This window comes from Leishmania mexicana, chromosome 21 (assembly GCF_000234665.1).
Source record: "Leishmania mexicana MHOM/GT/2001/U1103 complete genome, chromosome 21".
In the NCBI taxonomy this organism is placed as follows: Eukaryota; Euglenozoa; class Kinetoplastea; order Trypanosomatida; family Trypanosomatidae; genus Leishmania; species Leishmania mexicana.
The window spans coordinates 232,655-257,500 of record NC_018325.1 but is presented as its reverse complement, the minus strand read 5'-3'; the positions used below and the strand labels follow the sequence as shown (position 1 = coordinate 257,500).

The following is a 24,846-nucleotide window of genomic DNA, read 5'->3' as shown; positions in this document are numbered from 1 at the left end:
AGAAAGGAGAAGAGGTGAGACGTGCGGAGCGCTTCTCAGCTGTCCCAGCACACACAAACACACACACACACACACACACAGAGAGAGAACAACGGACCGAAGGCAGAAAAACGCACGAGTCGAGACCGGTGGGAGGGGGAGAGGGGAAGAGATGGATGGATGGGCAGATGTAATAAAGGAGAGAGGCAGGGGAAGAAGAGAGAACGACCAGGGCACACAGCATCGCGCACGGGTGGATACCCCATAAAAGGGCCCAGCACATCTTGGTGTTTCGTTCTCTCTGCGACATGTGCGTTGTAGGTCACCCACGTCGGCTTCTGGTTTGAGGAGGAGGGGGTGCGGCGTTGTACTCGCCTCCGCCGCTGTCGCTGCACAGGTTGCGTTTTCGCGCCTCGTCAGCTGAGATGCACCCCCTGTGGTGTGTCTGTAAGAGAGTGAGACAGAGAGAGGGGAAAAGCCGTGTGAGTGATGTCCTCACGTGCCGCTCTTGAGCGTGCCCAGGCGCATGTGGCCTGCACCGTCGCGCATCCCGCTTCCTCTCTGAGCTTATTCTTTTGTGTTTCCCTTCTCACAGTTGAGTAGCAGCAGGTGCACATGATTCGCTGACACGCATCATCATCAGCGGCTGCGTGTGTGTGTGTGTGTCAGTGAAGGTCGTACGCGGGGGTTGACTCGAACACGTGGAAAGGCACACTACACCCCTCAGACGTGCCGCTGCACAAACACGCCACGAGAGCACCTCGCGCCCTCACCGAGCACAACACACACAGCAAAACAAAGCGGATAAGGGGCCGAGACGAGCGCGCGACCTTCGGAACGACTGCCCCCGGCTGTAAGCCCGAAGCGTCTGCGCATGAGAGAGAGCGTGGGTATGCGCCGCCGTCGCATCGGCCAATTACGGCGCGCACGTACATTGAAACGGGGGGAGGGCCGACGTGCAGTAGTTATGGGTAGTCGTCCGCGCACGCGGTGATTCAGGATCGAGTGGCCTGCGTTAAAGGATGAACTGAGTGGCTACAGCAGCGCTGCCGGTACTGCCATTTCACTGCGCTGTGCCTACAAACGAGGAACCTTGTACGTGCATCAAAAGCTCGGAGACGACGTGCACTGCACTCGATGCGAAGCGTGACAGCACACCGGCACGGCGTAGTGGGCTGGCAGTGCCGGCCATTCGCGGTACGACGTGCGCCAGTGCCCCATCCTTGCTGCTGTAGAGTCTGCCGCTCAACGCCTGCAGCAGCTCGCGAATCTGCCCGGTAACGACCCTGCACCATTCTACAACCAACTCGCCGTGCACCTCCAGTGGCAAGTACGCCTACACATTGTGCAGAGAAGACGTCCACGTCCAGTGCCTCTTTGCCCGGGTAGCGCCTGTGCAGCTCTGCCCCTCTGCCGTTGCAGACCTGGGGTGGAGGGGCGGACACTCCATCTGTGGAAAGACCGGAAGGATAAAGAGCGGCGGTGACATGGGCAGAGGAGGAAGAACGGGGGCCAAGAAGGGGAAATGGAAACGCCGACACGCATCCTGGGAAAGAGGACCTCAACGGACCGCTTTCGGCCGTGGCGGCTTCCGCTTTTTCACGTGTGCCGTGCGAACACACAACTGCACAGGTCACCGAGAGAGAGAGAGGGGGGCGCTTGGCTGGCGATAAAACGTGGCGTAGCGTGACGTACGGCTCTGCTTTTCTTTTTTTTCTGTGGATAAGTAGGCGGAAAGACTGTCATTGACTGGGAAAGGGATGTGGCGTTGAAAATCGCGAGGGGCGGCGCAGACATGGAAGCCGTTCATGTGCGCCCACTTCTCCAAGCACACGCGCACACAACAACACACACGAGGAGGAGCACACAATGCGACGTACTCCAAGCAAACGCCTGTGCCATAGTCTCGGACTTCAGTCCTGCGTGTATGCGCGCGTTGGTGAGCGCCTGCGTCTTCTTGGCGAAACGACAACGACGGGCCACTCGCACCGTGTAAGGGGGGTTGGGGACATGTGCATGCGCGCGTGCGCAAGGTATTAGCGCTTCTCCTCTCATGTATGCCTCCCCCCTCCCTCCCCCGTTTCCATGCCCCGCTGCTCTCGGTGACTCCGCCGTTACGTGTAACATGTCGAACACACAGACACACACACATATATAGAGAAAAGAGCGAGTAAAGATAGGGGCGAGGAGGACATCGCCCCTCCCACGAAGCACAGCCGCCCGCATCTGTGTGTGCGTGCTTGTGAGAGACCAAGCACGCACACACACACATTCATACACGCACACAAAAAAAAAGAATCGAAAACACAAATCAGCTATGTGTCACACAGAATGGATGAGAATATAACGGACACATGCGCCGAGTCCATCGACCGAAGGCGTGCACGGGCCAAGAGAGAGAACGAGGCATCTTTCGGCTGTTGTTCTGCCTCACCTACCCATTTCTCTGCCGCACAACGTGAGCACCAACACCCTTCCACCTCCACACACACACATACCTCCCTCCAGCCCCTGTCACAGGCCCAACCTCGCGGTGGCGCCCAGGCTCCCCACACCAGTGGGCGGTGTGTGAGGGCCGGGGGTGGGAGGCGCCCGCGTCACGGTGACACCCTGCTCACCATGTGGATGGTACAGATAGTGCTCACTCTCGCGGGTCACTCCGATGCAGCGTCATCCAGGGCCCCACCGCCGACACCAGCAGCGATGCATCGCTCTGACCTCCCTCTCCTGCGGCGTAGGCACCTGACCCCGTCACTACCAGAAGTGGCTCTGGCGTTTGGCAGGGGGTGGGGGAGGAGGCTGCCTGTCTTTCCCACAGAGAGGGTACTGGTCCCTGAGGTGCCACGCACTGAGAGGGGTGCGTGTGCGTCCCTCGCCCCTCCCCCACACCCTCACCCGCCATCACGGTGGGAGGGGTGGGGACAAAGATATGAGAGAAAAAACGAGCTCAGACTGGCACACAACATGCGCTTTCTGCTCTCGCAAAACCACCTCTGCAGCACGTCAGGTGGTGCAGCGCGCATCCGGCTGTTGGTAGCCCTGTTTGGACATGAATCGTGTAACTCGCATCACGTTACCGCGGGCGGAGACCATCACTCAGCCGTGCAAGACAGGGTTGTTGTTACCCTTGCTCTCGGTATTCATTCGTTTGGGGGGTTGCTGTTTGTTATCAAAGTGAATGGTCTGCGAGCATAGAAGTCGTCGTTGCTTTCTCACCGCGCCACCCGCTGCCCGCTCCACGAAGGTGCAGCGGCTGCGGGGCGCGCAATGGCAGGCTGGAGAAGCCCACGTGCCCTTCTTACTGCCCTTTGGAACTGCGCTCCCCCTCCTCGGCCGGGAGTGTCACCTTCTGGAAGATGACCTGGCCCTCCGCCAAGCCAGCAATCTTCGTCCCCGGCTTTACGATGCCAAATAGGTAGTTTTCCATGTCCGCGCGCGCCGCCTCCGGCACCCCGAGCGCGTCCATAATCTCCTTCGCCTTCTGCGGCATCACCGGCTGCAGGAACATGGTGCAGATGCGCAGCCCCTCCATCGTTACGTACAGCACTGTGCCGAGGCGCGCCGTGTCCGTTTTCACCAGCTTCCACGGTGCGTTCTCGGTCACATAGGCGTTGAGGCTGCGGAGCACGTCGAAGATGGCAATCAACGCGTGCTGAATGTCAGGTAGGCAGTAATAGTGATCCACCGTGCCAGCCAGGTTGTTGAGCGAGGCGATCAGCGTCTTGTCGCTCTCGCTGTACTCCGCGGGCTCCGGCCACATACCGTTCACATTGATCTTCGGCGCCACACAGCGCGATACCAAGTTGCCGAGCGTGTCGGCGAGTTCACCATTCAGGCGGGCTACCATGTTCCTGTCACTGTAATCGCCATCATCTTGGAAGTTCGACTCGCGCATCAGGAAGTACTTGAGCGCGTCGATGCCAAACTCTTTCGCCTTTTCCACCGGGTCGAAGGCGTTGCCGAGCGACTTGCTAATTTTCTTGTGATCTTTGGTCCACCACCCATGCGACACCAGCCGCTCCGGCAGCGGCAGCTCCGCGGACATGAGGAAGGCCGGCCAGTAAATGGCGTGAAACTTGAGGATGTCCTTGCCGACCACGTGCACGTCGGCCGGCCACCGGTTCAGTGTGTGGTGGTCCTCGTCCAGCGTCTCGGTGCCGTCGGCCGCGACACGGGTGAGGGCTCCGGTGTAGTAGTTGAAGAGGGCATCCAGCCACACGTAGATGCAGTGGCGCTCATCACCGGGGACCGGGATGGACCAGTTCATGACGGACTCGCGCTTACGGGAAATGGACAAGTCGAAGAGACCCTTCTCGACCGTCTTGATCACCTCGCGGCGGCGGAACTCCGGGACGATACAGTTGGGATGCTCATGGAAGTACTTGAGGAGACGCTCGCGGAACGCGCTAAGACGAAACATGTAGTTCTCCTCCTCCACCCACGTCACAACGTGGCCGCTCTCCAGGCTGACCTTGCACGGCTTTCCATCCTTGTCCACACCGTCCGCCACGTTCTGCGCCGTCAGGAATGACTCGTCGCTTACCGAGTACCAGCCCTCGTACTTGCCGAGGTAGATGTCCCCTTTCGCCTCCAGCTTCTTCCAGATGTCCTGCACCAGCTTCTCATGCGTCGCGTTCGTCGTGCGGATGAAGTAGTTCATGTCATAATTCATCTCCGTGAAGCACTGCTTGAACTCGCTCGACACACTCGTTGTGAAGTCCATCGGCGATACCCCCTGCTTCGCCGCCGCCTCGGCCACCTTCTGACCGTGCTCGTCCGTACCTGTCATCACGAACACCTCCTCTCCCTTCACTCGGTGATAGCGGCCGAGAACGTCGACGATGAGCGTGCTGTAGACGTGGCCGATGTGTGGCGACGCGTTCACGTAGTAGATCGGCGTCGTAGCGAAGAAGACCTTCCCCTTCTTGGGGCTCACCTCGTACGCCTGCGGCACCCGCAAGAAGTCGCCACACTCTTGCACCGACAGCAAGTCGAAAGCAGAGGCAATCAGCTCCGCGTGCTCCGCCTGGAAAGCCTGGAACCACTTCACCAAATGTGGCACCCTCGCCGCCTGCGCGGCGGGGAGCAGCCCATCTTTGCACAGGGCCGGCAGGAGGGACGCGAAGAGGACACTGTCGACTAGGAAAGACTTGGACGACGGCGACCCCTTCACCGCCACGGTACCCTGGTGCTCCTCGATGGTGGAGTCGAGCTTCTTCAGGGCAACCTCAGCCTCACCTGTGATGCGTCGCTGCGTGTAGAGGGGGGTCAAGGCTGGCGTCAGCACCGTCGACTCCCACTCGAGCCATTCCGCCTCTCCTTCGAGCGAGGTGTCGACGGGCGACGGCGCGGCGTGCGTGTTCCAGAGAAGACGCGCCGCCTCATTGCAGCTGTACAGAAGCGCCCCCGACTTGGGCAGCTGAAGGTACGGCGTGCTGTAGGTGCTGCCCAGCGTCACCTCGAGGGGCTTCTGCACAAACATGGCGCACAGCACGGCCTTGAGGGCCTGATGATTCGCCTTCTCTGTAAAAAACTTGAACATTATGACGGACAGCGGAGGAGGATAGAGCACGCACCCATACACACCGAGAAACGGAAGAAGAAGGGGTGCTTGGTATCTCTGCTGCGGCTTCTGTCGATGGTGACTATCACGATCAGGCGTACCGGTGTGCCCTTCTTCGACTCGCTTTACTACTTTCCGTTTACTTCTCGGGGGAAGAGGCTTCCTATTCAGTTGCGCTCGCCGTTTTTTTTTTCTTCTTCTTCTCTGTTGTCTTTTGGTTCTTGCGGATGCGCAACGGCCTCGGTGGAATGGAGAGCGAGAAAGGGGTAGGGCCGTTTGGCGGAAGAAAGGCGGGTGCAACTCAAACGTGTGCGTGTGCGTGAGAGAGGGAGAGAGGGAGAGAGGGAGATGAAGAGGGGCAATGGGATGGTTATAAAATGGAAGCCCCTCATACGTGCGCACCCACCCACGCGTACATACATGCACGCAGAGTGAGGGGGAGCCTGCCGCTATACCCCCCCCACACACACACAGAGACGCACACGCCATATGTGCACCGGTGTGCGCGCGTGTGAGGACCAGCAGACGGCCTCCAACATGTGCGGCATGGCGCGCTGTCCATGTTGTTGTTTGTTCTTGCTCTAAAGAAAAAAGTGGAAGGGTATGTGTGCAAGGGGTGGAGTCGATGAACATGACGAGAATGTCCACCCACCCACCCCGCTCCGCTCTCTCCCTCTATGTGTCTATCTCTCTGTGCCCGCGTCTCTCTCTCTGCCCGGCGCGCTCCCGTCGCCACCACGGGGGTCCGCTATATCCTAGAAGGGGCTCGGCCGCATCACCATGTAAAGTTGGCGGGGGAGGGGATGGGGCAAATACGGAGGAGGAAACCAAGAAACACACCACACACACACACACACACCACGCACAAGCCGATAGAGAGGGGGAGGGAGGGAGGGAGGGAGATGTACTTACAAAGCGCTCAAAGAACCGCCATCGCAGCCACCGCCATCAAGGAAGGCAAGGAGACACGTTTGAGCGACACAGCACAGCACACATCCACACCCACGCCAACGCACCACTTTAACCACACAAAGACAAATGAAAAAAAGGGCGGAGGAGGGGAAGGGGGAGAAGAGAAGAGGAGGAAACGACAAGATCCGCAATGACATCAGCGCCCACAACGATTACGTCAGAGAGAGAGAAGGGACAGGAGTAGGGGGAGTAGGGGAGGAGCCGAGGTCCACACGCGGTCGAGACGCGGGACCCGAAAACGGAAAGGACAATACGGAAACACACGACAACGAAAAAAAAAAGAGAGAGGGCAACACACGCATACACACACACACGACGACGACGAGCAACAAAGAGCTAGGGAGATAAATTTCCCCGTTTTTCGCTCCCTTCCATGCGCTCCATATGGCCGCCCTCGTGTGCGTTGGGGAGGGGAGCGAGGCGACGTTGCGCGCACCCCTTACGTCGCGCACGAGGTCCTCTCTGTCACTACGCAGAAGGCGTGGCACCGATGCCGGAGGTGGTCGCCGCGGCATTGGCCGAATCGGCTCGGGCGCCGTCGAGAACAGCGGCACCGCCACTGCCAGCCTTGCTCAACCGCGTGTGCACTGTGTGGTGCAGCTTCGTGAACATGGAGTCGAGGGGGGCGTAGTGAATGAAGGAGGTCTCCCAGAACTTGTACTTGGGCTCGCGCATCAACTCAACAAAGGTGTTGAGCACGCCCCACGGATGCGGCTGCACAATCACCGTCTTCTCCGCCAGCACGCGCGTGATCTGCTCCTGCACACAGGTCTGAGTCTGCGCGTCCACCGTCGGCGACGGCAGAAACAGGTTCAGCACCACATTCGCGAAGAAGTTCGTCTGAATGTTCGGAAAACGTAGCTGGTTGGCGCAGGCGCCGAGCATGTAATAGCGACGCTTCGTGTTGAGGCGGCTGCACAAGAAGCGGTAGCACGCGAGTACGTTCGACTTCGCAAAGTTCGCGGGGATGCGGTTGTCGTGGGTGCGCAGATACACGATGGCCATGTGCTGCACCACGGCGTTGATGAGGCTGCGCTTGGCCGATGCCTGCGTCAGGTCGTTCAGAAGGTCTGTCAGAACACTGTCGCTGACTGGAGCATCATCGTTCGTGACCATCATCTCAAGATTCGCCAGGAGCTGCGGCTGCACATTGAAGGTGGTGAAGGTGACCTTGATGCATGCCTCCTGCACGGATGTGTCGAGCACCTGCAGCATCGCTGGATCGTTGGAGTCGACGTGAGGGAACGGCTCCGGCAGGCGCTTGTCAGGTGGGAAGGAGCACAGCACCGTGTTCAGCAGCTGCACGCACGAGAGCGAAATGGCCTCGCAGAGCGGGTAGTGCTGTGCGATCAGGAACCGCGGGTAGTCGTGCAAGAGCACCAGCACAAGCTTCAGCAGCGACTTGTAGAAGACGAGGCCGTTCGGGGAAATGCGGTTGCCTTTGGTCAAGAACTTCACAAACATCATGGCACCGGCGAGGAGGTCGACGTAGTGGGGCCACATCGACTGCACGTTCATAAAGCGCGGGATGATGTGCCGGTGCGACAGGATCTCCAGCCAGCCAAAAACAAAGCCCGGGTACTCCATGGGGTGCACGCGGCGCAAAAACGTGTGGAAGGCACTCGTGAACTCCGTCGACATGGCGCGCGTCGTCGAGATCTCCAGCCGGTGAAGCGAGTATACGAGGTTGCTAAGCAAGCGCACATACGGCTGCTGCTGAAAGAGCGGGACGAACTGCTCATCGGCCGCGAGCGTCCACGCGGGGGCAGGGCGAGCCTTGGCAACAAAGTTGTGGTGCTCCGTCAACACGCGCGTCACAGCATCCAGCACGCGGCGTAGGAGCGTGGTCTCGGCTCGCAAGTCGTGCGAGGCTTCGTTGCGCAGCGAGCAGCACTGCAGCAGCACCATGACCAGCTCCACAAAGCCGTCGCACATGACGAAGGGTTTTGCGGTGTACGGAGTTCGGTAGCCTGGCGGCCCTCCAGGCCGCGTGCCCACCAACGTCTCGCTCGTGATGTTGCCGTCTGCGCGCTCCATCGCAAGCATTGTGTTGGCGTAGTACTCCACACAATAGCGGACGCCCAGACTCAGGAAGGTCTGCAGGTGAGCCGTGTCCAGCATGCGGCGCTGCTGCAGCGTCTTCACGAATACGACGGACGGGATGCGCTTCTCGGCGTAGCGGTGGCTCTTCTGCGACCACACCGTGATCCAATCATTCATGAGATGTCCCACCTCCTTCTGGAAGGCCTCGTCCTCGCCAGGGCGGACGCAGTCGCACGGGACGAGGAGCTTTGTAATCTGGCTCGGCACGATCTTGCTCAAAGGCGGCTCCGTGACGTACGACGGAAGCGTCTGTGCCGGCGCCGCCGGCGCGGCGCGCGGCGCTCGCGTCCGCGCAATCGTGTCGAGGGCCATGAGCGTGCGGCGCATGTCCTTCGACGCCACGAGCTTCTCCTTGATGATGACGTCGGTAATGATGTCACCCGCAAAGGTGACGTAGTTGGACGTGCCGTTGGTCAGCGCCTTCGCCAAGGCCTCATCGAACTCGCTGCACTTCAGGACCTTGATGCGGATGAGGTCTGTCGTCAGTTTCGAGAAGGAGTAGCAGTGGCTGTGGCGCAGGAACAGCCGCGTGAGCTCGTCGCGGTTCGTCTCCTCGCCACACTCGCGGCACCGCAGCACAATGCGCAGGTACAGCTGATGCAGCGCTGCGGAGATGCGCAGCGCCTCCTGCTGCCATGCCGGGTCCTCTGCCGCGTTCGGGGTGCCGTCGGGGTTGGTGACAGCGGCGGCAGCGGCGGCGGTAGCAGCACCGGCCTGCGCGTTCTTGGCGCTGCTGTTGACCAGCTTGGTCAGCCGCTCCGTCGATACGGCGAGGGACATGAGCTTGTTCAGCATAGGGCTGAGGAAGTAGGGGCTCGACTCCTCCGTGATGAGGCTCATGAGACGGCCCAGGTGCAGGCGGATGGGGGCCTGCGCGTCATCAGTCAGCCCGCTCGGCTTCTGGCTGGCGGCGTCAAGCTGCGAAAAGTCCAGCGGCGGGGCGTTCTCGTTCGAATGGTACCGCGACACCGCCTCCTCGACGCTGCGCAGCACCATGTTGAACACGGCCACAGGCGGTACGCAGCTGTAGAAGTCATCGTAGACATCCCGCTGCGGGGCCGGCATCCGGCCAGACGGCACGAGCGCCTCACCCATGACGCGCAGCAGCTCGGCGGCCTCGATCTGGTCTGGCGGCAGTGGCAGAGGTTCCTGCTCCGCAAAGGCGCTGGCCTTCTCGCGCGCGACGTCGAATAGGAATCGGCTCGTAGCCGTCGCCGCCTCCTCACCGACGCTGTACTCCACTGCACGCATGCACAGCTCCAGGTTACGTGCCACCAGGGTGTCGCGGATTGTTGCCTTGTGCTCCAGCGGTGTGTAGGGGGCCAGAATGCGCTCCAGCAGGTTCGTCATCGAGCGGTGCAGGAGCAGCGGCAGCTCATCGCGCACCATCACGTAGCTCAAGCTAGATGCCAGTGAGCGGGCCATGGCATCGCCAGCGACGAGCATGTCATCGGGGAACGGGTCGCGCGCATAGTCCTTCAGCACCAGCCTCTCCGTCGTGCGGGCGGCGATAGCAACACTGCGCTGCATGCAGTAGCTCACGGCCTCGTCGACCACGGCCTGCAGCTGTGCAACAATCTCGAGCCGATGATCAGTGAGACGCTGGGCGTTGTTGCCGAAGGCGGGATCGCTAAGCGTGGAAAACACCCAGTTCAGTGAGATACCAATCGGAGGGCGGATTGGCTTGTTCAGCATCTGCATAACACGGCTCACCTCGGACGGCGGGGCCTGCGCCTTGTCCTTGGGCTGGAACGGCTCTGCGCTGGCTTGCAGTGGGCGAGCGCTGCTGCGCTGCGACTGCTGCATCGGCGGTGATGCGGTAGCCGGCGCCGGCTGCGCTGCGACGGCAGCCGCAGACACGTTGCTCTCATCCTCACCGACGCGGAAGTCAGGGCTTTCGTTGATGTTGATCTCATCGTACACGTCGCGCAGGCGTGTCTCGGTGGAGGCGTGGGAAGCATGCGCCCGCATGTACTGCGCCAAGTCCTGCATCGACTGGTCCAGCGACTTCAGCAGCAGCTCCAGCTCGAAGCGCAGTGTCACGCGCAGGTGGGGCAGCGTGTACATCTCCATCAGCAGCACCAGCTGCGCCATCGTCCACGGGTTTGGTGGGCAGAAGAAGCGCGACTTGGCGCAGCTTGTCAGAACGCGCGTAATGAACGAGACAACCGGGACCAGCTTTCCCTCGCGAATGCCCTGGCAAAGGAGCGACTTGAAGTGCAGGTCCTGCTGCAAGATGGGGATGTTCTTCTCCAGCGTGATGCTCCCGAGCCAGGAGCCAAGGTTGCGCAGTAGAATACGCTCGCTCGAGTCGGTGCCGATCTTCTGTGAGCTCAGCAGACGGTGCACAGCACCGATAGTGGCCTTGCGCAGTGCGCGCTCCATGTCCTTTGAGTGCAGCTTCGCAATCAGCTCAATGTACATAGAGTGGTAGTTGGGTTCCAGCGCGGCACGCTTCACCACCAGATAGTCCGCAAAGTACTCGTAGTACTCCGGCCGCAGCAACTGTGACAGCTCTGTCGCGTTGCTCTCTAGGTTGCGCACGTCGGTGTTGCCAATCAGGAAGTTGATCTGCTCCTGAATCACGCGCGGCGGGGCCGTCACGTTCGCGTTCGTCACGAGGGTACCGATGTCCAGCGTGTGCAGCTTCGCCGCCGCCATGTCCGTGAACTTCTTCGACTGCGATGACGCCGCCGACACAATGGCGGGGTCGATGGCAGCGAGCGCCTTGTTCGGCGAGCCAGGCTGCCTCGGGGACGTTGGCGAGGTTGGGCTTCCCTCACCGAGCTCCGCCGACGTCGCTGCGCCGCCACGCGCAGCGGCGTCCTCCTGCTTGATCCCGCGGTTGATGGCGGCGACGATGCCGGGAACGCGGAAATCCAAGTCCCGCACGTAGCGCAGAGCGCGACCGTACTGCGGCCAGTCCGGCAGTCGCGGTTTCACCTGCTCGAGCGCGATAATACCGTATTCCTCCATCGCGTAGTTGCCGGGCTTCGCGACGGCTGGGAGCAGGACACCCCACGCTCGCTGCTGCTGGTTCGGTGGCAGCAGATCTTTCGAGATCATCTGGCCGTACAACTCGGCGAACAGCTGCAGCTCCTTGCGTGGGTAGCAGCTTATGGCGGACGTCTCGTCGAACATGATACCCACGATGCACGCATAGAGCTGCTTGTCGCGTGGCACTGTACTCTTCAGCAGGCTCTCGACAGTGGCAATGGCAGCCGCGGTGCTGCCAGCGGCGTACATCTTTTTGAAGAACTCCAGTGCTTCGTTCTCGACGTCGTCGGGGAAGAGAGAGTCCGTCGAGGCGAGCAGCACCTTGGCGCAGTCCGTCACGCTCCTCAGCACCTCCTTCAGCGGGGAGGCAAGCAGGGCGTTGAGAGCCGCCGTCGCGCTCACCGTGTAGAGCTGCTTTTCCAGGAGCATCTCAGCCACCTCGATGATGTTCATGGCCACGGCGAAGCGGTTCTCCGTGGAGCTGGCGCGGAAGTGCAGCTTGCCCTCCAGCGCGCGCTGGAGCCACTTGTCACTCGACTCACCTGCCTCCTCCATGCACATGGCGACAGCCGTGACGAGGCGAGGGCTCCCGCTCTCGTCGAGTACGCGCTTCGCGGCAGACTTGCACTTGAACACCACCTGCAGCACATCCACAAGACGCTCTGGAGCGGTCTCCGTCAGGTCTGAGAGCACGCCGATCACGGTGCTGAGTCGGCCCCGCCTCTCCATCTCGGGCACAATGTGCTGCGACACGAGGTCCAGGGAGGGGCAATGAGCCTTGAGCAGATGCTTCATGAACGTGAAGTGCTTAACCGTGCCCTGGAAGTTGCCCGTGAAGAGGCTGTACAAGAAAAGCAGCGGCAGCTTCTCCGCGGCGGGGCGGAACACGTCGTTATCGAAGTCCTTTTCGCGACTCGCCACGTGCACGGCAGCCTCCATGAACGCCGTAGAGCGCCATAAGTCCATCTCGGCTGTCGTCACGCCGGGCGGCTTCGTCGCTGGCAACACCTCCGACGGGGCGTCTATCGCGAGCGGCTTGCGATTGACCTTGTCGGGGTGGCGCAAGATATATTCGAGCACGCTGCGCTGGCGCAGCGTGTTCGTCCACCTGCCGAGAAACAACGCCACAGACGGGAACTCGTTGTCCGGCTGGAAGCGGTGGTAGGCGTCAAAGATGACCGAGATGTGCTTCACGCGGAACGGCTCGCCATCCGGCTGGTCAAGCATCCGGATGACAAGGTCCCAGTTGAAGCCCTTCGGGCTCCCCTCACAAAGCGCGTCGAGTAGCGGCATCGCGTTCACGAGCGTCGTCGTGCCGCTCATGTTCTTTGGCGAGCTCTTCCCTGACGCCATCATGAGGGACGCGTACGTGCTGCTGTCGTTGACGGCCGACCCCGCGGAAGCGAAGAAGGCGAGCACCTCGGCGCCGTCGCGCTCTGTGAAGGAGTGCGGAAAAATGCTGAGCAGCTCGCGCGAGTCCGCCAGCGTCGTCACACACCCCGTTCCTAGCTCGCGCAGGACGCCCGCCACGCTCACGCGCGGCTTCACCTCCGTCTTCGGCTTCGGCAACGCGACCGTGTGGCACACGTTTGCCAGCTGACCGTCCAGGTTTTCGGGGGCAAGGCCTACCTGCCGTGACAGAAGCGCCGCCGCACGCACGCCCCCATCGTCCTCCTTCAGGGCCGCCTGCGGCACGTTGAAGTCCTCCAGTATATCCGTCGCTGCCGACTTGACCATCGCGTTTCCGCCAAGCACGAGTGCCATAGCCATCTGCATCTGCTTCATGGGAGACAACTTGAGGTCGTTCGTCATCAGTGCAGTGAGGGACTCCTTCGTCAGGGTCGAGGAGCAGCCGTCGAGGGCGCAGGCAACCAGGGTCAGCCCGTTCGGCCGCCCAAGTGCCTCGCTCACCAACCGAGATGCCAGCAGTCCCCGCTCATCGCTCCGCGCTGCCAGCAGGGCCGTGCACGTGGCCTTGATTGTGTACCGGTGGAGCTCAACGGAGCGGAAGCAGAACTGCTCTAGCGTCGTCAGTGTTGTCTGCACGGTGTTCTTGGAGACGGCACCAAGGATGTAGCGAATCGCCTCCCCCTGCGAGCTCCCGATGTCGTTCACGCGATCATACAACATCTCACCTGCCTATGTACGTGCGTCGGCGCGGGTGTGGGTCTGTCGAAGTCGGCGAATCCAGGCAACACGTCAAAAGACAGGAGGGAGAGTCCCGTGACGACGACAATACTTGCTTGTCGCCCCCCTTTCCGTTTTCTCCCTTTGTCGTGTGTGGAATACGTCCGTCCACCGCCCCCGAGTCGATCGCACGCCGCCCTTCCTGGCTTCTCCCTCTTTCTCGCCGTGTGCGTATGTGTGATAGATGCACCCACACGCACGCGCACGCGCCGTCCTCTATGGCACCAGGATGACGACAACGACAACAACAAAATACAGACGGCGCACCCAGAAATATATATATATAATAAAACCAAAACAGCTGAAAAAACAACGCACGTGAAACGAGATGGGGGAGAGGTGAGGGGAGGAGCACACACACACACACACAGACACACACACACACACAGACACAGACACACAGACACACAGACACACGAAGAGAGCACGCCACAACACAGCAGCAACGTCCTAGAACGAACACGAAGAAAAAAAATGCAGAAAACAACAGAAATATATAAAAGGCGAAGGGAATCCCCTCACACGCGGGATGGGGGATGGGGAAGGAGGAGGGGGATGGGTTAAGCAACAGCGTCGACCTCTCTCTCTCTCCCTGTCTCGTCGTTTGTGCTACGAACACCTTTCTTTACTCCCGCGCGCTTTGTACTCTGCACTGCCCTTTCCTCCACAAGAGGAGGGGGGCGGAGACGTGAGGAGAAGGGGGAGGGGTGTCCTGGCCTCGTTGCACAGGCAACAGACGCAAGGCGAAGACGGTGATCACGGATGCACAGGCACACACACACACAGAGAGAGACCCAAACAACTACCAAAAGAAAAGGAAGGGGGGCACTTCTTGCCCACTTCGTTTGCGCTTGAAGGGTGGGACACAAGCACACACAATTCTGCGTCGATGATAAAAAGCGAAAAGGCGAAGAAAGCACAAAAGGGAGGGAGACGAGAGACACGGCGTTGCAGCTATACTACTACTACTACACGCGTGTGCGCCGGTGTGGTTGTGGGTGCGCACGAAGGAGGTATAAGCGAAGTGGGAGTCGTGCAGAAGTGCGCAAAGGGAGAAGGGAGATGGAAAGATGGAGAAGCGAGTCAGAGATGGCGGTAGGATGGTGCAATGGGCCAATGTGCTCAGAGACAGAGGGGAGGGGGACATGGGAGCGACAATTAGTGGTGTGCGCAGGTGATGCGGAGGGGCTCCCAACACCATGTGATGAGTGCATGTGATTCTTGGGGAGGAGGGAAGGGCTAGTACCTGCCCAAGACATGTGCCAGTGTCCACGCAGCGGCGCTGACGGGCTTGGCAGCTTACTGGAGTTCAAGTGATATGAGTTGCGTGTGTGTCTGTGAGTTTTGATGCTGCCTTCAGTCGTATGCGTGGGCGCCCGCAGCGGAGGGTTGCCGATTACCCAAGCAGATGAAGGGGACGATCTCATCGACCTCAACAACGACCACAAAAGCCGTGCTTGCCTTGGCAGCGTACCCGGCTTGACCAAGAGAAGGACACAAACGCGTTCAGTTCCGTCAATCCAGTCCTCTCACGTCTTCACGACGGCACACACAGAGAGAGAAGCGCAGGGGAGCGCTGCAGTAGATTTGGCACCAATGAAAGGGAAAAAGACGGACAAAGAAAGAGCGAAACAAATACCCACGCATCATAAGCGCGCAAGACACACCCATCCGCGCGTATGAGGCTTATGTGCGCGTGCGTGTGTGCAGACTGCATTCACCTCACTCTCGCTGACTCTGTTCCGTGTGGAAAAGGGGACACACGTAGATACAGAGGGTATGTGCGTGGATGTTCGCGCCAGAGTGCCCCGGCGCAAGAGAAGACACAGTGGAAATTGGGAGGAAAAGGAGAAAACTAGTGGCGCGGCTGCGTCGGGGAATGGGTGCGACACGTCCTCCCCCCTCCCACCACCACCACCACCGTATGGCCCACAGAGCGCGCATCTTGCCATGTCCGTCTTGCGTGCACTTCACCTCCTCTTCTCGAACGGCTGCGTCCACTTACTCCATCTGGCCGTAGTTCTCAGTACCCTGCTACGTCTTTCCCCACTCCATCACCCCGGCATCCGAGCCCAAGCCCCTCGCGACGAGGGCACCGACGACAGAGCCCATTCGGCAACCCTCCCCACCTCCGACAAGCCGCGCGCCAGACCCCGATAAAGTTACCGCAGTAGGCGTCCCCGTTGCCTATGAAGTCGGACGCCCGCAGCACACAGGCTGGCACATGATGGACGCTGTCGCGCTTGATCAGGTAAAAGCCACACACGCCGCCCTTCAGCACGCCCGTCCGCACACTGAGCGCAAAGAAGTTTTCGACCTCGATGGAGTCGTCAGAGCTGGGAATGTAGGCGGCCTCCTCCAGGATGAGCGTGAAGTAGTCCACGTAGAGCAGAAGCAGCGTGAGGACGTCGAGCGTGCCCTCGCTCGGGTGGATCACGTAGACACACGCGTCACCACGCCACCTGCCTTGGCCGCCGCCTCCAGCAAGCCTGGGCCGGTGTGGCGGAAGCGCTTGCAATTCAGCACGCTGTCGAGCTCCTCGTCCGTCGCGAAGACCGCGTCAGACGCGCCGCGATAGTGCAGGCAAGGGTGTCCGCCGTTGGAGCAAACCGGCGAGATCGTGGCGCACGTGTTGCGTGCGTCGCTGAACTGCACGAGGGACCAGTCGATTCCTCCCCCCCCTCCTCCAGGGACGTCAGCGGACGAGGATGAAGTCGGCCTCCCCGCCGTTCCCGAGGCAATCAGCCCTTGTCGTGCGGATGCCGAGCTACCGCCCTCCTACATCGTTACGGCTGGACGACCAGCGACGTCGTGCAACCTCAGCCTCACCAACACAGCGTTGCACTTTGGCATCGCGTCGGGATGGCAGAGATGATGTGCAGAAGGGTGGGGAAGACACTGATGGCCCTGCGAAATCCGGAGGGGTGGTGGCGGTGTTTATGTGCGTGTGTGTAGGCAAAAGGCTGGATAGGGACAGAGACAGAGAGCCTCAGCAATTAATATCGTTTTCTCTCTTTGTAAGGGGGAGGGGGAGGTGTCGGCCTAGGCGTGTGAAGGTACGGTGGTGTGCCGCGTGAGACGACCAAGAGAGGAGGAGGGGAGGGAGGGGGTTGTCTTTTGAAGGTTTTGCGCACAGACCTCATGGGTGAAATGTACCGGAAGAGAGAGATGAGCCGGCGCGTAAGCACCGTCCATTGAGGCATCCCTTCCACAAATGGGTGGAGGGAGGAACATGCGGGGGTGGGAGGGGGAGATATCCGCCATTCGGGGCCCTGGCTTGGGTGGAAGCAGCAAGGTATTCATACTGTGCCTCTGCTGTTGTCGTCGTTTTTGTGATCGCTTCAGTTTCCTGTGTGTCGGTGTAGCAGTGCGATCAGCAAGGGCACATGCACATACACACGCACACACTTAAACACGCGGCGGCGGTGGCGGCAACAGCAGCAGCGGCACATAAGAAAAAGGGGGCGATAATGATACAAATGTGTGACACAGGCCTCAGATTCACTGGTGCGCTTATCATCGAGACGAAGAGCACAAGAGGAGTCGGGAGAGCAAGGTAGTGCAGGAAGGGAAAACTGCTGGCAAAGAGAAGAGAGCAGTGTCACGTACACTCGTTAGAAAACTGTCAGCAACAGCCGCTCCTCTTCGCCGTCGCCGCTGCGTCAGGGGATCCGTTGGCGCTAAGTGTGATGGCCTGGTTGGTGCCACTGCTTCCGTAGCGGTGGACCCGGGGTGGGGTGATGCCGCCGTACACGCGACCTTCGCTCGGGGAGCTGCGGCCTGGAGTCACCGCCTCCCCGTCTTCCGTCACCACCATCAGCCCGCGCCGTGCACGCGAGCGTGACGGTGTGCGACCCCTGATCCCAGCGTAGGCACCCCCACCACTGCTGCCACTGCTGCTACCAGCAGCAACACCAACCCCCATCCCGGTGGCCTCGCGACTGCGCACAACCTGTGTCGCCATCGCACTGAACACTTCCGCTACGTTTTGCCCCGTCTTTGCGCTTGCGAAGAAATGCGAGGCGCCAAGCTCGGCCGCCATAGCCGCCCCTTCGCCCTCGCTCACCTCCCTCTCTGCCAACGGGGTGTCCGCCTTGTTCCCGCACAAAACGAGTTGTATGTTGCCCTCCCCCACAACGGCGTAGAGCTCCTTGGCCCATGTGCGTACCTTGCGCAACGTGTCAGCATCGGTGACGTCGTACACGATGATGGCCCCATCGGCGTTACGGTAGTACATTGGCGCGAGTGCGTGGAAACGCTCCTGCCCCGCCGTGTCCCACAACGCCAAGTCTACTTCTCGGATGGCCCCGGGGGCACTGCTAGGGTCATTGATGGGGACCGCCCTGGAGCTGTACATGCTCGCCTGCACCGTGCTTGCCTCTTTTTCATCAAACGCGTTGTGCACATAGCGCGAAATCAGCGACGTCTTCCCAACACGGCCCTCGCCGAGAAGCACAACCTTGAAACTGAGCTCCCTCATTCTCGCACCCATCACACTACGGGAGGGGGAAGAGGGAGGCGAAAGTGTTCCGCACCACACCTGCACAGAAAATGTATAAGATGGACGGTGGACGGTGTACGTGTGCGTGAAGAGAACGCCACGAGGAGGGGAGGAGTGTGGGAAGGGGGCAAACAGAAGAGAGGAAAGAAAACGAAAACAAAGGGGGAGCAATACCGGAGAAACGGGCAGGGGAGCGCGGTAGGGGGCCGCGAGCAAGCAGACTAAGCCGAGCAAATTTGAGGAAAGAGATAGAGAGTGAGACAGGCAGAGGGAAGCAGCAGTTCAGATGCGTGTGTCTGTGTCTGTGTGTGTGTGGGGGGGGGGGCGTGTCAATGCGAAAGAAGCCACAAAACAAAAAGCCCACGTCGTGCGAGTTCGGCCACAGCAATGCACACACGGCAGCGAGCAGCCGCTGTTTGAAGTCGCCTCGGCGACGGCAACGGGAACTCGTTGCCAGGTGGATAGGTACAGTACTTGCGCCTACTCAATACGAATACAGGCAAGCGCCCAAAAACTCGCGCACACGGGAAGAAGCTTACTGATTTCTTTCCGGTGCTCGTGTATCCCGTGGTACGGATGTGGGTATGTGAACGAAAGTAGCAAGAGTACAACACGTAGCTGGAGCGCAAGCGGTGGTGGTGGTGACCAGGGAGGAGAACGACAGCGCGAAGAGGGAAAGAGGGGGCGGCATTAGGTGCGGATGCACGAGAACAGGGAGGGATAAAAGGGAGAGAGGACGGCGAGGGCTCGAAGATGCGCACTGGTGGAATGCTTTGCAGGCGGAGAACGCGCATTCTCTAGCGCCACCTCATCCTCTCCCGTCATCCCCAACATATAGAGAGGTTTCTGGGCGAAAAGAGTCCCTTCTCGGACGCCCCACGTGCGGATGAGCATGTCTTGTCAGTGGTCCCACTGTTGGTGAACACAAGAAGCAGCGGTATCATGTACTGCGCCTCTCTTCATCCCTCGAAACATAAAAACTTTGTGTACGCCTGTTCTCCTATTGATGCCCACCTGATGGCAGGGGAGGGCCACACCCCTCTCAGCGCGTGGCACCTCAGTACCCTCTCTCTGGAGAAAGCCACGCAGCCTCCTCCCCCACCCCCTGCCAAACGCCAGAACCACTTCTGGTAGTGACGGGGTCAGGTGCCTACGCCGCAGGAGAGGGAGGTCAGAGCGATGCATCGCTGCTGGTGTTGGCGGTGGGGCCCTGGATGACGCTGCATCGGAGTGACCCGCGACAGTGAGCACTATCTGTACTATCCCCATGGTGAGCAGGGTGTCACCGTGACGCGGGAGCCTCCCACCCCCGGCCCTCACACACCGCCCACTGGTGTGGGGAGCCTGGGCGCCACCGCGAGGGGGAGACGCACCCGGTGGCGGCCGGCATGGCGAGGGCGCGAGTTGAGGCAGCGGCCTTGCTCTCCGACGGCTGGGTCGGGGCATTGCTGTGGCGGGTGCGTGTGTTTGTGTGTGCGTCTACGGCTGCCATCGCGCCACGCGAGGTTGGGCCTGTGACAGACCGGGGGCAGAGTGGAGCTCGACGAATGTTGTGCGGCAGTGACGTGGACACGTCCAAAAGCGTTGTGTAATCTTGTCTTTCCTTTTTTTCCTTGAACGGGAGAGTGGAACGCGCGACGCCTCTTCTGCGTCACCGCTAACGTTTTTTTTTCGTGTGCGTGCGTGCGTATGCGTGGCCGTGTTTCGCACCTGCGCTGTTAGTCGTCTCCTCTGTTTACCAGGTGCAGGCGCATTGTGACTCTTTCATGTCATACATGCATGTGCATTGACACACACACACGTATATGTATGTACCTGTGCGAATACGCAGACAGGTATCCACCGCGCCCACAAAGATGGACCTTCACTTGACACTCGGCAGCAGCTGGCTGATGGACTTCTGCGCGACAGGTGTGGCAATACGTAGGCCATACTTATGGTACAGCGCGTGCAGGACTCCCTTGCAGTACTCCATGCGAGCGGCCGTTTGCGCCGGTACACTTAGCTGGGCATCCAACTGCCCCTCCCAGGCCTGCAGACGCTCCAGTTCCAAGCGCGCCGAAGTGGTCGAGCCTCCCGATGGATCACCCACTTCCGTCAGCTGTAGCTCCGCGCTGCCCAGCGTCACCGACCCATAGACGGCCTCTTCAGACCGCAGCTGCCCAAACGCGATGCCGGCGTTGGTGACGAGGTCCAGCGGCGGCAGCGCCACTTGCACAGGTCGAGTCTCGATGCTCACGCTGCCATCCACACCCCGCATCCCTTCCGCCAAATTCGTTGAGCTCACAGCGCCACCGTCCCCACTCCGCAGAGGACTGCGGGAATGGCTGCGGTGGCGCCGCTGCTGAGTCTGATACCCGAGCACCGCTAGCTCAGCAGCCAAGGCTGCCTGCAGAGAGTAGCGATATCGCATGTTCTCTCGCACGCGGGCCTCCTGCACCTGCTGCGCCTCGGTATCCAACAAGAAGCGCAGGCTCTCCGCCGGAACCGTCTGCGGCGCGACGTGACTGCGCCGCAGCAGTCGCCTCCACGTGTCAGTGAGAGTGGCTCTCACGTGGGTGGCTCGAAATGTCGAAACGGCTTGAGCGAGCGAGGCTGCTGAGGCGTGCTCTGACTCTGACTGCGAGACGGGCAGCTTGCCACGCCCCACCGCACGGCGCCACCGATCGGCCTCTGTTTCTCTGCGCTTTCCTCTCGCCAGCGTCGCCTCCGTGTCGCTCGCGTCTCCTTCCGCTGGGTCGTCGTGAGACAGCCACGTAGCGTCGTCCTCCTCCAGTCCCAACAGCACCTCCTCCGCGGACACTGTTGACTCCTCGTACCGCAGAAGAAACGCCACAAGCGAGCCTGCCTTGGCGAGGTTGTCCGCCGCCGTCTGCAGCCGCTCCTCCGTTGCCTGCACGTGAGCGAGGCCTGCAGTGACTTCCTCGTACAGGGCGTGATGCTGCTTACGGCACAGCTGCGCATCGAGTGGGGAGTGGAGACCAAGGAGGGTGACCTGCTCAGCCTGACGCTGCAAAGCCTGGTGGAGTCGGTTGAAGGAAAGTCCGAGGAGCCGCCGGACTGCCATGAGGCGCCGCACGTGCAGTGACGCTGCAGAGGGGCCGGTGGGCACAGACAGCTGCGCTGAAGCACCACGACCACCAGAAGAAGTCGCTTTGCCTAAGCAACGCTCGAGCTGGGCAAGACGTACGGCGATCGTCGCGTTCTCGTCAAAGCTCACGGGTGGCCAAGCTGAGGCATGTGACAGTTGATAGAGAAGTCTCTCACGCGCTGTGGTGCACGCAGGCCGTGGTGAGCCTCCGGTCGCCGCACAACCGTACAGAAACGCATCATTCACGTGGTATTGAAGCAAGAAGGCGTACCGGCGGCTCAACTCCACGTACTCAGCGACTGCTAGCATCTTGTACCGCTGCGTCAGCCATAGCAGAGCGAGGATGAGCTCGTGCGGCGACGCGTCGAATGGTGTTTGCAGGTAAAAGACGTCTCGTCGATACCCCACCTGGGCCAGGCATCGCAACACCAAGTACCAGTCAGCGATCGGCAAGGCGGTGCGCAGACGCCCGCCATAGACCTCATCGAGCGGGCATCGAGACGACGGTCGCTGGATACCGTGGAGATCACTGCGCAGCATACTAGTAGACTCTGCCTCTCGCCCCCAGGCGGCGGCGGGTGACCCAGACCACAGGGGGCTGTTAGGTGGCAAAGGGTCCCGCACGCAGCGCGCCAGGCGCTCCTCGTCTGACTCACCCGGGTACTTCCACACCAACCGCACCGGTACTTCACGATTCAGCGAGGCCTCCTTTGCATCCTCGCCGTCCGCATCTGACGACGAGTACACCACCTCGTACGTGTCCTCCGCGCCACCAGTTTGAACCTCAGTCTCCCTGCATGAGAGGGGGCCGCGGCGACGTCGGTGCTTGTCAAGGACGGTGAGGCAGTAGAAGACGGCGTTGAAGAGAACGCGCCACAGCCCGTTGCGGAGGAGCGCCGTGACCTCTACCAGCACCGCCGCCGATGGGCCCGGCAAGTCCGCGCGGTAAAAGCTCAAGTACTCTTCCAGCCCCCACAGAAACGACTCGGCGTCTTCGGGGCTGGACGGCCCTGTAGCATAGGGCGACACCTCCTCCACCCTCTCTCCCCCATCCGACCGCGCCCTCTCTTCCCAGCGCATCTCAAAGAATCCCAGCGCTGCCCACACACGAGCAGCAATGTGCATCAACCCTGGGATGCCCGCAGCAGACAAATTCGACGGCAGCGCCACAGTCGTCCTGGTTGGCTGCGCACGCGAGGATAGTGCCGGCGCCTCGGCACCTTGTTGAGAGGGGGTAAACGTCTTAACAGAGGCGGCGGTTGTCGTGCGAAGAGGCGCTGGCGTCCACCGTGCTGGTGAATCTCCGCCTTCAGCCTTCAAAAGATCCTCGCGCTGGTGCACGACGTGCGCCTCATCGCCTTCGGACGCAGCCCGCGGCAGCCGGGCTGGTGTTGACGAGCTACCGCTGGAAGCAATGCGGTTTGGCTTCTCTTTGTCGGTCCCTCCACTATATACAGTCGCAGCCCCCCTCGAGGCCTGCCGAGACAAGCGCACAGGCGCAGCAGACGCCTCTTGCCTGGCCGGTGTGGGGGTGACTGCCTCACGTAACCTGCCGGCGGTGCCCCTCCGCGGCGCATGCGAGTCCCTCTCCTGAGACATCTGAAATTGCTGATACAGTGCCGCCAGCCGATCCACTGACGACGGCACCGGCTGACCGGAAGAGGAAGCTGATGACACCCCTCCATCCCGCGGACGATAACCGTGTGAGGAGGAGACGGTGAGCACATGGGGTGGCGCATTCGCGCCACTTGAGCCCCCGGCGCGCGTGGAGAAAGACGGCCTCACTTCCGGTGAAAACGCAAAAGATGGCAGCGTCTCTGATGTGCTAAGGGATGGTGCGTGGTCGGCGCCAGCACCAGCTCGAGATTTCGGTGGCTGAATCGGGGTCAGCTGCGATGCCGTGCAACTCGATGCCAGCTGGTCCCTCGGCGTAAAAGACCGCACTGCCGTCGCCGCTGCCCGGAATGCCAAATCGTCACCCCCACCATCGTCACCGTCAACGAAGGGCTGTACAAGTCGGACAGTACACCGACGGGATAGCTCTTCCTCACGCATGCCAGCCACTTCTGCAGGACAGTGGCTGGGAGGAAAGGGGTTGAATTCTCTCCCAAGCTCCTGCCACAGATGAGGACGCCAAAAATGCGATAATCCCTCGACAGAAATCGGGAGCTGATGCAGCGCAAATGGAGAGACGGTTCGGGCGCCTCCTTCTCCCCCTTCCTGCACGTCCTTGATCACTCTAGTGCTGTGCTTTCTGTTACTTCCAACGCTTCTCTATATCCTGTACTTCACCGTCTATGTTGTGTAGTACATGTGTATGTATGTAGAGAGAGAGAAGAGCAACCTATCGCCGATACAAACTACGTCGTGCCCCGCGCAACAACCGGTGGAGTGAGCAAGATAGCTTGGCACGTCGTATCGCCCTCTCCCCCTCGCTCTCTCTCTACCTTGCGTGTGAGCGGGAAATTGTATCGATGAATGGAAACGAAAAATAAGAAAAAAAATGCTGACATGCAAGTCAAACAGCGGTGTGCGCGCTTGTGTAACGTACCATCTCTCTGTATGTCGACCTTTACCCGAGGGGGGAACTTTGTTCGTGAGGCCCCCGACGTGTGTTGCAGCCTCGGATGCTAGGCCTCTCGCTTTCGTTGCGTTGTTTGTTGCTCGCGAGTGAGGGGAGAACTTGGTCGCATAAGTACAGCGGTGTCTGGGTGTATGCTGAGTGATGAAGAAGACGTCGAAAACAATATGCAGCCATACAGAGACACGGGAGCCAGATGGGTGAAGCCGGGAAGGAGAAGAGCAAGAGGGGTTTCACTTAGATAAAGCGCTCAACCGAAGTTGAACCAGGGTCGTGGGGAAGGGGAGTCCGTGACATTCTTTGCAGCCTCCAGCAGCAGTTCAACCGCGTGCCCTTTTGGAGACACTCATCAGCTGCTTCCGTAACTTCACTACGTCGGGTCTCCTCTGAGTCGGTCGTTACCAAGCCGCCAACCATCCACACCCCTCACCCCCTCCCTTCCTCTTGGCCTCTTGCATGCTACGCAGCGAAGTAGAGGCATCGGGTGAGCAGCCAAACACGCCCAACGACGCACACGAGTCGAACGGCGTAGACACAACACGTAGCGAGCTTCCGTCGCCACAGCAGACAGGTACAACACTGTGCCTCCCTTTCCGCCCGTGTGCGTGTGCGGGTAGGTTGGTGGGCTTCGAATATGACCTTCTTGGTTTTCCACTCGTCTTCTGTGTAAGTGATAAAGCACAAGAGAGAGAGCAAAACATGACATCAAAGGAGGAAACAACAAAAAAAAAGAGGAGGGATGAAAAAAAAGTCAACTCACTAAACAGTTGAACCCGGGAGATAGACATGGACATACATACACAAAGAACACACGCAGCCGCACAGACGAAAGCATCGGAGTACACCAGAGAGGGAGAGGAAGAGGAAGATGC

At 60.3% G+C, this 24,846-nt stretch overlaps 4 protein-coding genes and 1 pseudogene across 4 annotated transcripts, besides 1 other annotated feature; all 5 read right to left on the bottom strand.

Annotated features, from left to right (window-relative positions):
- Positions 1–3,277: 3,277 nt before the first annotated feature.
- On the bottom strand, positions 3,278–5,521 carry LMXM_21_0810 (putative methionyl-tRNA synthetase; the record flags this gene model as incomplete). The annotated part of the gene is made up of 1 exon (XM_003875273.1): positions 3,278–5,521. One exon carries the CDS (start codon positions 5,519–5,521, stop codon positions 3,278–3,280), a length of 2,244 nt encoding a protein of 747 aa, XP_003875322.1.
- Positions 5,522–6,982: 1,461 nt separating this feature from the next.
- Positions 6,983–13,744, bottom strand: LMXM_21_0800 (conserved hypothetical protein; the record flags this gene model as incomplete). Its single annotated transcript, XM_003875272.1, has 1 exon — positions 6,983–13,744. The coding sequence occupies one exon, from the start codon at positions 13,742–13,744 to the stop codon at positions 6,983–6,985; it is 6,762 nt and encodes a 2,253-aa protein (XP_003875321.1).
- A 2,080-nt stretch (positions 13,745–15,824) lies between these two features.
- LMXM_21_0791 lies at positions 15,825–16,361 on the bottom strand (annotated as a pseudogene).
- Positions 15,825–16,361: a sequence feature.
- A 1,065-nt stretch (positions 16,362–17,426) lies between these two features.
- On the bottom strand, positions 17,427–18,293 carry LMXM_21_0790 (putative small GTPase; the record flags this gene model as incomplete). Its single annotated transcript, XM_003875271.1, has 1 exon — positions 17,427–18,293. The coding sequence occupies one exon, from the start codon at positions 18,291–18,293 to the stop codon at positions 17,427–17,429; it is 867 nt and encodes a 288-aa protein (XP_003875320.1).
- A 1,873-nt stretch (positions 18,294–20,166) lies between these two features.
- Positions 20,167–22,518, bottom strand: LMXM_21_0780 (conserved hypothetical protein; the record flags this gene model as incomplete). Its single annotated transcript, XM_003875270.1, has 1 exon — positions 20,167–22,518. One exon carries the CDS (start codon positions 22,516–22,518, stop codon positions 20,167–20,169), a length of 2,352 nt encoding a protein of 783 aa, XP_003875319.1.
- Positions 22,519–24,846: the final 2,328 nt, after the last annotated feature.